Source organism: Sycon ciliatum, chromosome 1, assembly GCF_964019385.1.
Source record: "Sycon ciliatum chromosome 1, ocSycCili1.1, whole genome shotgun sequence".
Taxonomy (NCBI): Eukaryota; Metazoa; Porifera; class Calcarea; order Leucosolenida; family Sycettidae; genus Sycon; species Sycon ciliatum.
The window spans coordinates 46,181,986-46,199,594 of record NC_088643.1 but is presented as its reverse complement, the minus strand read 5'-3'; the positions used below and the strand labels follow the sequence as shown (position 1 = coordinate 46,199,594).

Genomic DNA, 17,609 nt, shown 5'->3' with positions numbered 1-17,609 from the left:
CTACGTTGTGGCCCATGGAAAAGATATGCACGCGCAGATCTGCTTCGTATCAGGCATGCAGTGGTGAAATAATGGTATTCTACTACTCCCTAGCCCTGCTTGGTACCATTCTATCTACCGGTACCGCGGTATAGAGTTGTCTCCCATATTTGTCATATGACCAAATTTGTGCTGAAAGTAATCATGTTATGTGGACAGCGGGACCAACATGACCGACCGGCATCATGTGACCTGAACATGCAGGTGTTGCCGTAGAAGTGGAAGCAACATGGCTGCCCTGCCAGGTCCTGTGGCAGGTGTGAAACCATTCTAGAGTTAGAAAATTGCCAAATTTGGAACTGCAAATTCTCAAAAAATATTCCACGCAATTTCTTTCCGCAAACGTAGAGCAGAACAGATTTCCTTTACGTTACGGGAACGCAAAGAGTGTTCCCAAGATTCTTTGCGTCACATTCCTGTGAGCAAGCTTTCAGCTCACTTCAACCCAACACAACCGCAAGGCTTGTTTAGGACTCACGGTTTCCCTCTCATGCCCGGTTCAGACAATATTGGCACAAGAACCACTGAGAACATTGCTACTTTCAAATGTTAGCCGGGTCTGATATCTGTTCTGTGACGAGAAGCACTCTTCCAAGTAGTAGTACATGTAGTACAGGATAATAGTTTGTTTTGTATGACTGTGTGGATAATGCACGACGTATAAATGGTGTAAATTGTGATCAGCAAATTAGTTCGACAAGACGGATTTAAAGTTGGGGTATAAACATTTTGCATTTTCAGAAGATGCTTCTAGCTGAGCAAGGCCATGTAGAATTCCTTCCATGCACTCCATGCATCCATGTGGAAGACTATGCGGCAAGGTAATAGAAATAATTATTCAAAATGGCAGCAGGAGAGATAGAATATAGGGCAGAGGCAGTATAGGTACACGACTGGGCAGTGAAGCTTTGAAGACAAAACAGGCAGCAACGCAACAATCGAGACGGAGAGGAAGCTATAGTACAGCAAACAGGTTATCACACAAATAGCCACATGCACACATGCACATGCACACATGCACACATGCACATGCACATGCACAATTCACCCAGATCCGGCTACAGCAGGCAGTAGGTGATAGAGATCATAAGACAATGCTGTACACATGTAGAGATGAGTAGAATGCAACTGATACAATACCCTTACTTACTTTTTTTCAACCGACCAGGACATCACTGTACATCTGTACACGTTTGTGAGAACATTTTACGGGACTTTTGCGGCTTAGCGGCACACTTCAAAGATGGACCGGGCCAGTGACTGACAGAGTAGGATGCCCGGTGTGGGTTGGCTATCTGAACACACACAACCAGCCGAGCCCACACTTGCAGCAGCTAGAGCACCGTCAAATATACTCTGTACCGTATTGGGCTAGGCTCAGCTGGAGGACATCCACACTCCGATACAGACAGCCCGGTCATGAGAAGAGGATAAAGTTCTACTACAATACTGCTCGTCTTCTAATCCACTCTGCCCACTATGTATGCAGCATCTTACTTGCCAATTACCTGCAGAGTGAGACAGAACAGGCACATGGAAACCTTGATCCGTGTTCAGGCGCGTAGTGCCCCCGTTGGAGGTGGTCCGGTTGGAGGGGGGGGGGGCGGGAAAATTGAAATTAGGGTGCAAAATCCTGCATTCTGGGCACTTCTGGGCGAAAAAGTGGTCCGGCCTAAGCCGGACCGGCTGGACTGGCTGCTACGCCCCTGGTGTTCCTGAAGTGATGCCGTCACACGTGCTCAACACTGCAGGACCAACAACAATCTGGTTGCAAAAGAACTAAGCGTCTTCTTTTTTTTCCAGAGCATCAGTCTTTTGATAGTTTGAGGTTTCTCATTGATACTGCAATTGCTTGTGGCCAGCCTGAGCTTTCCTACCTGACTGAGAGTGATGCAAGTTAGAAGCCAGCATGGCGGTTGTAGCTATACCAGTTTTGGGAATTTCCAAGGTGGAACAAAGCAGGCGCAATAAAATGGCACTCGTTTTACAACTCTGATGAGCGTCAATTTCCATCTCACTCGGTATCTTTATCCCGGACCAAACAGAGGAAAAATCAGATACCCAAACCAAAGTAACCATGGAGATCACAGCCTGTAGAAACACCACCATCATCATCATCAACAGGAAATATGACCTGCACAAGTAAATCGATCCTGGGGCAGGGAGCTAGGATTGTTTGCACCCAATTGCCTGGCAGGCCTGGATGACCTGACTTCTTAGCCCTATCTAGCTACGAGCACATCTGCATGACTAGATATACCTGGCAAGCTGCACACGATGCCCGCAAAGGCGAGGACTCAGTTCGCACGTGTGGTTTGCATGTGGCAAATAATGTAAACTGCCTAATATTCGCTGCGGATTAATGTTCGCTATATTTTTTGCGAGAAGAGCATAACGCGAATATTAATCAGCATGAAATCAAACTTCAACAGTGGGTGTATGTAAGTAGCCATAGTGCTTAGCGACCTTTTGCCCTCGCAAACTCGCCGGGTCCTAAGAAATCATGAAAATTTGGTGACGCGCACATTGGGCGGTTTACAGAACTACATTTAGGACTGTGGTGCCTTAAGACACGGCATGGTATACCAGTGTGGTAGTGGTACCTTAAGACACAGCATGGTATAGCAGTGTGCCAGTAATCCACTTACACAGTGATGCCGAGTGGTCTACACAAAGTACTGTTGTCATAGTCTTCCATTTGAGAGTATGGAGGGGTCCGAGATACTGGCCTTGGAAGTGGCTCTGCGACCATTTTCATGGCAGACTTCAGCATAGGATTGCTGTGAGAACAAGGACACAAGCAACGCCAACAGTAGTATGGGGTCCTTGAGACAATGCCATGATTGTGATCATGTGATTCTTGAAGCGATGTAAAAGACGTTATGTTAGTAGTGCCTGGCGCTAGCCAGGGTCCACAGCTCTTATATGTGTGTGTGTGTGTGTGTGTGTGTGTGTGTGTGTGTGTGTGGTGTGTGTGTGTGTGTGTGTGTGTGTGTGTGTGTGTAACTGTGCTTGAAGGGGACGGTTGCACTTTCTGTAGCTCCGTTTTATCTGAGTTTTCAGTCGTTCCTCTTACTAGTCTTGGGCCACGGGGTGGCTCTGGGTCCACCAGAGTCGCCCCTGGCGTGTTTCTGACTTTTCATTCGCGGTGGTGTAGCTGACCCCCGAATGGTTTCAAACTGCGAAGCTCGGAGTACAGTGGTGGCAGAGACATGAGCTGCGAGTGGAGACGGTTGCTGGATATGGATGGTGATGCAGGGAGAAGAGTTATGCTGCCTGACGACGCGTGGGAAATTGTTTGATCCTGCAATTTCAGTTCGAGCGCGGTGGACTTCTAGACTTCATGGCTGTTTTTCAACGCTTGGCCTACCGCTGATATCCCTGCATGGAATATTCTTCCAGTGGAGTCCAGGTGGGACTTCGGGTGCCCACACTCCATCACCTGGTTGATTGTTTCGGAACTGCAATAATACAGGTTCAAACAATTATTGTTTCCTTTTTGTGCATATCTCTTGTCATCTCTCTTTTCTTTTTGATACGTCGCACACCAGATGTACTACTATCGCTGTCTTTCTCCTGCTATCTCTCTCTGCTTGCAGTTTTTTTGCTTTTGTTGCCACTGCCCCTCATCATACCCATGCTTTGGTGGAGGGCGGCGTGACCCGTTAGGGTAGCTGTCAATACAGTACAGTACAGTACAGTGTGTGTGTGTGTGTGTGTGTGTGTGTGTGTGTGTGTGTGTGTGTGTGTGTGTGTGTGTGTGGGTGTGTGGAGGAGGGGGGGGGTCATCACGTGATGCGCCATGCCTGGCGCGCCCCGTATATCTCCCGTACCGTACAATCTGCTAGGCCACCAGCGTTCTTGCATTTTTTTACTAGCAAAATTGCAGACGTTTCTGTAAGTAATGACCTAGTTGAGAACAAAGCATAGCGAGGACCTCGAGCTTGGAAGCTCTCTCAGTATCCCTATGCTTATTATACTAAGCCAAGGATTCGCCTATCTAGGGGGTCAAGGATTCGCCTATCTAGGGGGTATCCAGGTATGACAATACGCCAGATACGTAAAGGGCACTGACATCCTTGATTGATTGATGCCTGAGAGAGAGAGATTGAGACAGTGAGAAATGCATGCATGTGACTACACAAACCACTGTACGTGAGAAGTGGCAAAACCAGAGACCACACATGCAGAGCTTATCAGTAACATTGGGACTGGGGCCCGTGTCACGGCCAGTGGCATTTGACTCATTGCAACATCTCAAGGCTACCGTACTCGACAGTGCAGCCAAACAGTGTTGTTTGGTTTTAAAAATGCAGTTCTTACTTCTGCTTTGCATTTCCAGTCCCCGGTGGCTTGTGCGCTGGGATGGCTACAAACACACAGGAACAGAAAGGCGAATACATTTCTCAATGAGTCCATATGAGACCGTTCTGTATCACTTGCACACTTCCTAGGACTGGCGGTAGTGACATTGACCTTATTCGAGCATCTGCTCTACGTCTGCGCTAAGAATCACGTAGTCCAGTATTATATGCGCATACAAGAACACAGTCGTAGAACTAAAATATTCTGGTGTTGGCCCTTTGTTTATTTTATCACAATCATTAACTCACGTACTTTGCCGAAAAATGCCAGTCAGTTCACCATAGGGACCATAAGGATTTGAGATTTCCGAGCCTTTGCCGAAAAAGGCCAGTTTACCAAAGAGAGCTTGTCAGTGCAGCACATTGCTACTACCAGCGTTCTTCTGCATGATTGTGTTAATTAACTGGTTTGGGGATTGGTACAGAAGCCATGGCTTGATGGCAATGATATTGTAGAACTCACATACAAAGGGAGTGAGCAAGAATTACCTGCTCCATGCACTACAGGCTGCACACACCTTGACCTCGAACCCGGTCATGGTGGTGTTGTGAGTTCATAGCATATGCCATTAGAATTGGAGGTGGTTGTATAATCGAGAACAGGAAGATGGGTTGTATGCATGAGGTTACAGCGTTAGTCTTAATGCCTACAAAAACGGGAATTGGACTAAGAAGAGCTAACTAACAAAATCAGGAACTCTTGGGACTTCTCCGAGTCTCTGTAAAATTGAGATATTCAATATTATGCGGCTACATACTATGAGATGATACCTTCTAAAACCACTACAGTCAGACCTCGCTTAAAGGGGAAGTATACCCTAAAATCAAATTTTCACCAGTTGTAGTCTTCGGGGTGCTGAGTCGAATGGTCTTGGTCCGAGGAAGCTGAGACGAATGGTCTTGGTCCGAGGAAGCTGAGACGCTCCCTTCCTACTTGAATCCCAATCAAACTCGCGCACTTCCACCGAAACTGGGTGACTGCGCCCTACTAGATGGGGATTTGTATGCAAAATGTCACTAAAAGCGCCATTTCGTTCTTATAAAAGCACGGATGACCGCGATTGGCCCATATGTTGTAGTCTTTTTGACGCTGAGTCGACTGGTTTTGGTCCGAAAAGGCTGCGATGCAGCGTTCCTCCTTTATTCCCAATCGAACATGGTTGAACAAGCGGTCACGTGCTCCTGCGTACACCAGTCACCTGGTCACCGTGCCTGCAGGGTACAACTTACTAGCCTGTTTGACCTTTTTTGGGTGCAGTCCTGTCACTCGAGTTGAACTCGAGTTGAACCTTGGTGTGAAAGTTGTCGCCTGCTGGCGCGGTGACCAGGTGATTTGGGCACCCAGGAGCACGTGACCGCTTGTTCAACCATGTTCGATTGGGAATAAAGGAGGAACGCTGCATCGCAGCCTTTTCGGACCAAAACCAGTCGACTCAGCATCCAAACGACTACAATATATGGGCCAATCGCGGTCATCCTTGCTTTTATAAGAACGAAATGGCGCTTTTAGTGACATTTTGCATACAAATCCCCATCTAGTAGGGCGCAGTCACCCAGTTTCGGTGGAAGTGCGCGAGTTCGATTGGGATTCAAGTAGGAAGGGAGCGTCGCAGCTTCCTCGGACCAAGACCATTCGACTCAGCACCCAGAAGACTACAACTGGTGAAAATTTGATTTTAGGGTATACTTCCCCTTTAACCGCACACATCCGTTTCCACAAAAATATCCGGATAGGCGAGGGAACCGGATAACCGAACACCGGTTATGTTGGATGCACTATGCGTACTGTAAATCTGTAAGCAGCTATGTTCTTCCGGATGGCGAGGGATCCGGATAAAAGAGGACCGGATAAGCGAGGTCTGACGGTACAATTGGTCGTCACTTATTGCTTGCCTAGCGCATCCATGTTGTATCGTTTAGGGTAAAGAACAGACCAACTTTCGGACAAATTACTTGTTCTTGGGCTACTTTACTAATGCCATACCTTGCAATTTATACCGCTTTCGGTGGCACGGCATCCGGTGACGCATCCTCCACAGGATCGCCGTGCCAACAATGAGCACAAGCGCCAGGATGCACAGCGGGATGATCAGTGCAAGGTTAGTGGAAGACTTGCCCTTGCGTACGTTGCTGACGATGGCTGCAAGCCGGGGTTGAAGAAAACAAATGAATGGAAGCACCAATGCATTGCAATGATATCTATGCATTAAACATAGCCGCATGTTTTTAGTGGAAAGTGCTCTCATCCCTACCATTACATTTTGTTATTGCAGGGCCCTCATCCATATCTGAATATAGCATGCATTGCCTCTTGTAGCGCATGAGCATCCCATGCGTATGATCTCGCATATTCTGTGGACCTTGCTGCCACAGTCTAGTTATGTCGGCGACGGTGTGTGGAATAGCAAAGCTCCACCTCCAGCAAACCCTCATCCAGGAATAGACCTATTATCCTTCATACACTATACAGGTACGTCACAGTTCAGTATGTGAAGTATTCCAGGAGAATCGTATGTGCATCAGGAATTTGATTCAGAGCAGACCTAGCAATCATCCAATCATGCAGTCAATTGTTTAACTTTGCAGATCTGCGTATGCTTGTTGCGATCCCAATAGGGATTTGTCATGGTTACTAAACATACTCTCTCACCGTTGCTGTAATCTTCTTCAAATCCGTGCATAAACTCTCAGTGCTCACAATGCGCTCCGATCGGGGAGTCGTATCACTGATGGTAGGTCCGGGTGCAAATTCATGTAGGTCTCGTTTGTTGGCTGCTCGGTACAGTTGCCCCAAGGCCAGGGCCAGATTGCATGTACGCCCAGCCCAGTCATCTGCTAGTATGCTCAGATGGTTATGATTTTGACCGTGGTGATGGTGAAGTGATTTTTCAGGGACCCAGAGGATCTCGTGGAAATGGAAATTCGTACAATTGAAACAGACCACCGGTTGAGATACACACATTATTCTCCAAGCCCCTGGATGAGATCACCACCAATGTACACAAACACATGTACAGTAAAGCCTGTGACTAACGACCACCCCTTGGGGCCTGAGAAAGCGGTCTTTAGTGGCAGGTGGTCCTTAGTTAGAGGTTTGCACCGCACAACCATATTACGTGAATGTGAGACCGTCCATGCGTGGCGAAGTGGCCTGTAGTACCAGGCTGGTCACTAGTCATGGTGGTCTTTAGTTACAGGTCTTACTGTGCATGTATGAACGTATGCAAAACGTTTACGATGTTTGACAGTAGCACAGAGAAGTCCGTACCATTGCTGTTCGTGGTACCCAGTACCGATGCCGGCCGCCCATAACCTGCAGCATTGATAGCTTGCACTAGAAGCGTGTAGGTTGTATCAGCCTTAAGATCCATTATAACACCTCTCATTTGTGTCGAGCCTATGGCATGGAAATTGAAATTGAAATTGAACAGCACATACCCAATTGATTAAAGTAGTTGATGAGAAGACCCTACCTGGACGGTATACCAGTGGAACATTATAAATTCAAAGTACAAGGGACTTTTCACACTTTCTTATGTGCAAGAGATAAGCACAGGTTGTATAATATGCTCATTCGTAATCAGATTCTGACCTTTAGCTTATCTGTAAGAGCTCTGTTGAAAGCCTATCCTATACAATCGGATGGTTCTTCACTCAAAGCCTATCCTATACAATCGGATGGTTCTTCACTCAAAGCCTATCTTATACAATCGGATGGCTCTTCACCCGTTTGCTGCTCAGAGTTGGATTCATCTCGTACTCGTTTTGTCTCCACAGTTGGGGAACTGCTCGCAATGCACTGCAGAGAATTACTGTCTGTTCATCATTAGGTATGCTAGGCAATGTAGTAGCAGACTGTCCTTATTCTGTAGCTTTCTTAGGCATGTCGTGTGCAATCCGGTGGCAATTTTGACTATTGACTTGACTAGTATGTGCAGCAGACCTTCAATCTTGTTACTGAGTCTTGCTACTGAGTCTTGTTACTGAGTCTTGCTGCTGTGGATTCCGCTTAAATCGTTTCCCTGGGTCAAATCCGGTTAGAGGGCCTTTTACGAATGTCCGCACTACACAGGAAGATTCAAATGATGAATAGAAAACATCAAGAACCTGGTGTTTAGAGGCAGCAGCAGACATACCGGTATTCGTGATAGTTTGGTTTCCCAGGTAATTCTTCGGCAGGCATGGACAGTCAGCTGTGTTGTTGCAGCCGGCTGACTCACAGTAGTACACTCGGTAGCCACTGATCACTCCAAACGAGGAATTCTCTGCTGGTGCCTGCAGCGCAAAGGCAAGAAAAGAATAAGAATAAGACAATACATTGTTTGTGCAGTTGCAGCAATCCGTTAACGATGTATACGACATTACGACATCATCTTTGTTCGTTTTATACGAGTATATCGTATTCAGTAGACTTGGGATAGAAGTACAATATACAAAATTAATAGTCTGTCCTATAGTTGAAGGGAGCTGATAATTATACCCGGGACGGTGGACACAATTTGTTCCGTCGCATTTCATATATTGCTAGACTATCTGGTTTCTGTGTGTGAGCCGACAATAGGCGGTTGTGCGATGACAGTCTGGTTCTTTTCATTACCTTCGTAATCTGTGTCACGCTCACTTGGTTGCGGTTTCATTCATGTCTGTCATGCTAGTGTTAGTAGCCGCTGAACTAGTATCGTACGCTGCACATATCTAGAGTGCAAGAGTTCATAGTGCGTACGGGATCTTTCCATGCCTGCTGCTTTGGCTTCCTTTGTTTCGCTGCTTTTCAGGATATGTTCTGTGCATAAATTAGCTGGTTTTAGTTGATAGTACTTTAGTGTGTGTGTAAGGATTTGTAGAGAACAGGAGCTGTTATTGTATCGTCTTGCAAGAACGTTGTAAGACAGATCAAGCCCCACAGTTTGTGTGATGATTCGAGTGTATGAGCACTCGAGTGCATGAATATACAGTCTTCGAAGGGTTCGTGTGCGTGTGAGTAGAAAATACGAACACAATTGATTGACTGCCTTGCCTAAGACATACACAGCACTTTCTGTAACTTGTCAGGCCTTGACCAAGCAACTGAATTGTGAGATACATGAAGTTGCTCTATCGGTTACCTGGAACTGGAAGTCAATAGTCAAAGGCGACACGGATGCAATTTCGAGTGACGTCGGTGGATCAGAAACTGAAGGAACAGAAACAAAGTACAAAACCAGGATTGAGTTCCGGCCGCTATCTCATTCCACTGCAGTGATACGTGTTATTGTGATAAAGATACTGCCCACTAAAAATCTACTGGTGAAAAAATCATACTGGGAGACGAAATTCGTCTGGATTTTCTGCATCCATCGGAACACCACTCTCAAGCCTTCGGATCAAGGCGGAGATGCAGCCCCTAAGGTGGCACGGTGGGAAGTGAGTAGATCAGACCCACCACCAAAGTGGTCAAAGGCCGAAAATTCTATCCAGTGCATCCATTTTCCCTCGTGCCAGGCCTCGGGTTCCCAATTAACTGTGCGTCGCGGCACGGCTGGAAAACTCCTTCAGCTTCCAAGAGGACTTGAACCTGGTACTCTCAGTTTCTCAATCATGATCTCAGACCATCCCAATATGCCGGTCTGCACACAGGTGTTACATTAGCTGTTGATAGGAAGTTCAGCTTGTTGTTCCCTCATCTGGAACTAAACTATCAGACAGCTGTATCCTCAGCCACATGGCAACATTGAAGGGACTTGATAACCTCAAATTGTTATCTTCAAGAGTTTGTAAAACGTTTCACACTTCCGAAATGCAATTGACTTTCAGCAAGTACATGCAGTGGAATTATAGTAGTTGTACAGAACAGCATCTGCACAAAGCAGTCTACTAGCAGGGATCAACTTACTGCTTTCGGCTGTACATATTCTCAGGGGTGAGCTCAGCCTGCTGTGACCAACTGCGTTGAGGACTCTGTATGCGCACATATACTCCACGCCGGGATGCAGACCACTCACTGTGACTGTCTGCGAGGTTGCCACCGCGGTGCGTGCTTTGGCGTACGCATACATAGAGGTGGGAGTGCAGGTGATGCTGTAGTGGATCACGGTGGCATTGCCGTTCGATGCAACGTCCGGCAGGCTGAAGTTAGCACTGGTCGATGTGAGAGCGCTGCTGATCAACGCTGGAGTGGATCCAGCTCGAAGCACTGGAACCTCTGCACAAGAGTAGAAGAATGTTTGCAGGAAACATGCACTGTTGTGAATATGATTACGTTCAACATGCCGAACAGCAAGAGTAGATAAACAAGAGTGTGCAACTCCGGATCTCTCCTGCACAATCTGCAGATATCCCGCCCACGGCGGAATTTTTTGTTGACGTCACCTTTTTTCAGAAAAATGCACATCTTGCCGCTGAACAGCGTGAGAGCACGTGCTGGGCACTGACCTTGTAATGTAAAGCCAGACCAAGTGCATGAGGCAAAACTTTCCAAAAGACTCGCAGCGCGTGGGTCGTAGAAAAGATTATGTCAACAAAATTTCCACCGTGGGCCAGCCGATCCGGGAGTTGCACACTCTTGTTTATCTACTCTTGCTAACAGTTATCAACCTACGCCTGGCTGTTGATCAGCACAATAATCCTGCCACTACCAGCTCCACCCTCTTGCCCTACAAAAACATGTCAGTCTTGATCATGGTTCGGAAAACTGTGGAGAGACTTGCACCACAGAGCATGGCATACTCATAAGAACTTAGACGCAGCTTTATTACTTCAAAGTGCTTTAGAGAAGCTTAGCATCACGATTGCCAGGACAATTTCATCATCATTGGACACACAACCCAGTAATAGCTTGATGAAAAGATACTGCTGGCCAAATAACCAGGCCAATGTGCACAAGTGATACTAAGTAAGCGTTTGGTAATCCTCTGCATGTGGGTGCTTATTACGTGAATACAGCTTGCGTGATCAGCCATTGAGGGCGAGCCGCTGAATCAGTCCAATTGGGGACACTGCGCTAGGCATGCAGTAGATAGAATGTTCAGTGTTGCTAAGCAACATCACTGACATAGTGCACAGCCAGTATACTGTAGTAGCTGGTATGTGGTGCGATTGTCATTAGGCCATTTGCCTGTAGTCTGGTTGCCATTCTAAACTATCACTATCATCATATTTTCAACTGACGTTACCTCATAGCCTCATATAATCACCATTATTAATTGCATCTCTCTTATTGGCCAACGGCCACCGTGAGAAATAATAATAATAAGAAATAAATATGACCGTGATTGGTCCCCTGGGGGAGGGAAAAAGACCCAAGTGCCATCAGTATGTGTGGCACGTGTTGTGAGCTGCCTTTGGAGTGAAAAACTTGTCAGCGCCTTCTAGATTCAGCCTGGTCCCATAGCTCAGTGGTTAGAGCATTGCTCATGACAAACAAGGTCCCGGGGTCGAGTCCTGGTGGGTCTGGCGTTTTTTTCTCTTTTCAGGCAGTTCACTTCCCAGACTGATCCTTTGAATAAATAAATACAAAATACAATATACATGTACACAGCACACAGGCACTGCCATCTCACCTTGAACAAAGATCACCAGGTCACGTGACTCGTTGCCATAGAGATTGGAAGCAACGCAGCGGTACGTGCCGCGGTGCTGCGCGCTCACGTTGTCCAGCACCAGCTGAAGAGAATGGGAAGTGGCCGACATGATCTCCGCTCCGTCCCTATACCAGGACATGTGCACGGGTGATTCGCCTTCCGCCGTGCAGAGCAGAGTTGCACTGCTACCAGCCAAGAGGGCCGTGCTGGAGTTCACAAACAGTATCCTGGCGGGGACTGGAGTTCAATGGGTTGGAGAAACAGAACACGACCCGCATACTGTATGATGCAGGATACAAGCCATGCATTGAGATACCATTCAATTCACCCAGGCGTCCGACTCAAAGCAATTACAATTACACCTTTTCACCATAATTTATTTGGCTCACCATCCGAGTTCAAGTATGGATTACATTTGAGCATGTCAAAACAATATGCGTGTCATTCGTTAGTGGATATCCTTTGTTCCATCAGCGGGCATGTTGCCACAACTGTGAAGTTTTGTGTTGATCATTTATTTCGGAGCAAAGGCACAAAGCTCAGTTCAATACAATCCTTTAGCACCGTGATATAGTCACCGCTCAATGGTCAGGGTTGTTGCCAGCAGAAAGCAGAAGAAGCTAGGGAACGTGTACTTGCGCATGGGTGTACTTCAAAGTACACATGTCTGCACCCTTCCCCACACGGAGTACACCAAGACAATGTGGGTTAGTTGCCATGTATTACTCGACCACTTCCCTGGAACATCACCACGCTATGCCAGTATAGCAACAACCAAGATGGTGGTGCTACTAGGACTGGAGCAGCCGATTATCCACATGAACGAGTCAGAGAGACTGTAAAACATGTATTCACTTCACAGAACCGTCCGCTAATGCATATTTCAATAAGACAAAAGTATAAGAAACTCACCGACCACATTCAGGAAGAACGACTCTGATTCATTGCAAACGCGGCATGAATAGACGCCTTGCTGAGACTCGGTGATGGTGTCTGGCCAGGTTATTGCCGTGGATGCAAACAGCCGCTGGACACCGTCAACTGTGTCCTGATACAAGCTGGCCGTGATGGAATAGTGAGCCCTGAGCGATTCAATGGGCACACCATTGAACAGCCACCAGGTGAACAGCTCGCTGATGGTGACATGTGTGGCGACTTGAACAAGGCAGCGCGGGGTGCTGATACTTGCCGCTGAAGAGGAATTGTTGATCACGGTGATATTCTTGTCAGCTTGAATACCTGCAGGCTGAGACCCTGGACCTGTAGCTGTGCTACCCAGTGATCGCAGCATTGGAACGCCCATCGACGAGCAAGAAGCGGCATCTGCAACAGTACAGGAATAACGCACGTTATGCATCTACTTTTAACTGCTTTTTAAAAGTCTTTAAATGGATACGTTCACACTGATCAGCCCCTCCCTAGCCATCCTCTTCTCTCGTCCATTGAACAGACAGCAGGACACGTAGTCGGCAAACCGGAGGGCTTCTCAGGCAGCAAAGCCTCACTCGCGCCAGTACATCCCGGCCCAAGGTGGCAAGTGCTGTTCTGTGGAACCATTCTGCTGGACATCGCAGGGACCATCTCTTGGCTCGCTACAGTCCATTCAGAAAACGATACTTCTAGCTTTTGGCCATAAGTGGGTCAAACGTTGAGTTTTTTAGAATTTTTTCTGCAATCCCCTATGGAATCCTCTTCCAATTATATTTCTGAAGTCTATTTGTCCAAAAAGCAAGCCGTTGCAAGAGTAGGATTTCGGCCAGGTTTTGCCCCAAGAGTACTGAATTGGGAAAAAACATCAAAATCCAGCCGGTTTGACCCTGCGGTTCGAACCCCAGTTCAGGTACCCTTTTTGGCCCCTTTTTCAAATTTCGCAGCACTGCACTGTGTACGATAAAATCTCGAAAAATCGCCAAATACGGGAGCTCGCCAAAGCCAGGGCCCATCTTTTTGTGAATGGACTGTAGGCTAAAACTAATTTGCCTGCCATATTGTTGCAATGTATGACTATACTGCATTCCTGAATAATGTCTGGTCGACTCTTCTGTGATACTACTACTAGGGCTTGAAAGTGATGACGTCAAAAACGGCCAGGGAGTACTGAAGTAGTAAGTTCACATCAGATTTCTATTTAGGATCCACTAAGGTGACTTTGCTATTGCCTCAGTGTGTGGGTACATATCAACCCGCTCATGTTGTATGCAGGTGTGACTTTTACTTCGCCACCAGTTGTCATCCCACCCCCATTAGCCAAATCAGTCAATTTCATCGGCTATATCACCGTGCTGTGAGTAAGACCGCTTGAAATGTGCTTGGATCCATACAAAAACTGGATCCAAGTGATTCCAGTTTTTGAATTTTTTGAAATTGTTGCCGCTATGCTGTGACGTAGTACTTTCAAGCCCTCTTACCATCACTACCCAGTCAGAGTGCATACAGACACAACAGTGATACACCTTGCCTACTTTTTTGTTTTGTTTAGTCTTCTGCCCATGCCTCTGCTCTTTTATCCCTCCTTACTGATACATCAGTCTATCACGACACACATACAATGTTGTGTGTGTGTGTGTGTGTGTGTGTGTGTGTGTGTGTGTGTGTGCGCGTACGGTGCGGTCTCCCTCCGTGCATGTGTAATGGTGTGTCGTACAACTGTGTGTGTGTGTGTGTGTGTGTGTGTGTGTGTGTGTGTGCGCGCGTGTGTGCGTGCGTGCATGTGTGCATCATGTGTGTGTGTGTACAAGTGTGAATGTGGAGCACTACTTCAGCACCAGTGCCTGCCTGTTTGCAATGTACAGGAAATGTATAAACTATAAACATCTTCGGAAGGTCAGACCATGAACAAGAAAATGCACATCAGAAACCGTATACACATAATACTCTGGGTACTTCAATCCCAGATTTCCCTCACGCAATGTACAAGTGATGCCGCAAAGGCACTGAAAAGTGGGTAATTGAGGAAGGGACGCGTTTCGTGACCAACTCGAGTCATATCGCCTGCTACTCTCAGCGAAGCACACCCGAGCACCTCGTTCACGTAGCCAGCCTCTTCTAAGTTAGTCCGGTAGCAGTGGGTTGTCTGGCCTTCGGCGAACACGTTACAAAACTCACGATATCATCTAGGCATATGCGGATAATGCCGGCAGAAAAATTGGCAGAATTCGGTACTTTTTCTGGTAAGTTTCATGCATGTTTGGTATGTGGATAAAGAAATGGAGCAGAATTCGAGGAATTGCCCGCCATAAGGTTTGTATGGTTCTGCCAATTTCACTGCTTTTCGAGCAGAATCTGCTGCACCTTTTCGAGCATTATCCGCACACCCCTAATATCATCACACTGCAGTATGATCGGGTAACTGTCCGTATGTCGTCTCAGTGAGTGACTCCGATGTGAGTAGAGGTGAACTATCATAGAGCCATGGTCCCAAGCAACAATCCAGGTCACACGTTACAAGGCCACTCACCTACAACACTGCCCAGCAGTGGAAGCATCAGCAACGTCGCTAAGAGCAGCGAGTACTTCCGTGCGGCCAGGCCCATGTTCCCCGCACGCCGGCTGTGAACCTGCAAATCACGCACATGATAATGATTGACGCGTGAAGACTCCGCTCAGTCTCAACAACAAAAATAATTTGATGAAACGAAGACTCAGATATTCTCCACAGCCTTTTAATTCCTTCGCACATAACATGAGATACAAGGCAGCGACAATATTATTACTAGTACATCGAGATAGGGGAAATACTGTGAACACAGCATAGGCATATTGCCAATATTGGGAGGAAAGGAGGTTACGGAGTAAAGTCAAAGACCCTTGCACTGCACAGGGTCTGTCACAGTGTCAGCATGGTCACGCAAAGCGCAAGCCCGGAAACAGGTTGCGGTGACAAGCTGCATGCTATGCAAGTGCTCGGTAGCCGGTGGCCAGAGGCACTGTGACTTCCGAACCCTGACTGGGACTAGACTGTCGGATATTCTCACCTTCATCTTGCTCAGCTTTCAAGTAAGTAAGTAAGTTTCAGCTTCCAGACAGCACCGGCACATGCACCATCGATGTACAGAGAGTGCGAGGTAGAGAACTCAGATCGCTCCAACCAACAGCAGACGTGCGAACCGACCACTAACGACGGAGCAGACAAGAAACCCACGCACTTCACAGATATCTGCGCGATGAGGTTCGGAAAACTGCAGCGGGGCCAGCGGTGGGCTGTGATCGCAAGTCAGCAGCTGCAGTGGAAATGCGAACAGAGAGGCAACCTGCAACTGCACCAACAGGTTATGACAGATGACAGCACCAAGTATTATAGTTATTGCGGAGGTCGTTGATGAGCTCGACTTCCAAGACCCGGAAGAATACACTTGAAATAATAGGTTACTGCACTTCTCCACGTACCTGCTGCAGAACCTGCTAGTCCCTCGCGAACAGAGTCGAATTGCCGCCAAACTCAACCTAGCCTCGGCAAAAGAAGGCTGGACGAAAGATCCACGGTCGATTCCTTCCTTCACAATCTTAGCTCAGGCTCCTCGAGTTTGCAGTCGCGTGCAAGACAGATTCACACGACGACTGCGTTCAACTTGAACCCAGCTACCACTAGTACCAGTGGCAGTAACAACAGTCAAAACGCTTGAGAATTGAACCACGGAACAGAGGTACATTCGAGTACGACACAACACAAACGGGGAAAATCGAGGACAAGAGAATGCGATTACATTTCAAGAAGGTCAGCGGTCGGAATGGGAACCGAAGGCCAGTCGGAAAGCGACTACAGGGATTTATTCTTCCGTCAAGTGCCAGAAGAGAAGTGCTAGATCGGGCTATCTTTGCGCTCAAAGTCGGTCATCACCGTCATTCAAAAGTCAACACTCAGAGTCACACTAGCACTACCTACTGCCCTAGAATCCACACGTGCGCACGTGCCTCACAGGCACGATAACTACACTGTTTAAACCAGTCTGCAGATCTGGGACAGTGACGCCTCATAAACAAGTGCAAAGGCGAGTGTAGCTGGCGAGCCGTCCCGTGCCACCTTTATCACTAATCATGGGCGTAATCACTTCACAATTGGTCGACCTACACTGGCACGGTCCCGCGTGCCGGCTTCTCCTTCTTGTACTCGAGAAATCTATGGACCTGGTCACGCCGAAACTCGATCATATTATCGTGCACCTACAACACAACACAACTATAGACCCAAAATGTGAAGATATGATGTGGGTATGTATGGTTGTGACTTTTGAAACTTTCAAGTGACAAGCGCACCTTGCCCGCTACTATAAATAGTGATAGTCTACCTGAGCGTGGCCGGGAGCTTATGCACTGTAGACAAAGACAATTGCCTGGTAAAAGTCATACAGAACTCATAACTCATAAGGCAGCAGCACAGTTGTGTTGGCTTTCTCTACCCTGCGCTAAAGCCTAGTATTTTAAAAAGACTAAAGGGCTGTTGATCACATCCTATGCCGGGGAATGACGTCCCTTCTGGGTACATGCGGACACACGCAGCGTGCATAAAGCCTACATTGTAGCTCGTTGACCTACTGACGAGTACTCTGTGCTGGCCTGGGATCCCGATCTTACAGGTTGTTATCATACTGTGGTCGACGCTGCCGAGTGCCGAGTCTGCCGACCGGCTTGCATTGCCAGTGTTGGACAA

General features: G+C 47.3%; 1 protein-coding gene across 1 annotated transcript; it reads right to left on the bottom strand.

Annotated features, from left to right (window-relative positions):
• Window positions 1–543: 543 nt before the first annotated feature.
• LOC135828776 (hemicentin-2-like) lies at window positions 544–16,802 on the bottom strand. The gene is made up of 13 exons (XM_065341207.1): window positions 16,349–16,802; window positions 15,937–16,218; window positions 15,420–15,519; window positions 12,875–13,285; window positions 11,942–12,199; window positions 10,276–10,584; window positions 9,509–9,576; window positions 8,540–8,678; window positions 7,672–7,800; window positions 6,388–6,543; window positions 4,363–4,408; window positions 2,688–2,819; window positions 544–1,547 (listed from the first exon to the last, which is right to left on the bottom strand). The coding sequence occupies exons 2-13, from the start codon at window positions 15,940–15,942 to the stop codon at window positions 1,544–1,546; spliced, it is 1,758 nt and encodes a 585-aa protein (XP_065197279.1). The 5' UTR covers window positions 15,943–16,218; window positions 16,349–16,802; the 3' UTR covers window positions 544–1,543.
• Window positions 16,803–17,609: the final 807 nt, after the last annotated feature.

Coding starts and splice junctions, on each gene's coding strand:
- LOC135828776 (XM_065341207.1), bottom strand. Junction 13,286..15,419: donor ACTGCTGGGCAGTGTTGTAG/GTGAGTGGCCTT, acceptor GTACTGTTGCAG/ATGCCGCTTCTTGCTCGTCG. Junction 2,820..4,362: donor ACTGGAAATGCAAAGCAGAA/GTAAGAACTGCA, acceptor TTGTTCTCACAG/CAATCCTATGCTGAAGTCTG.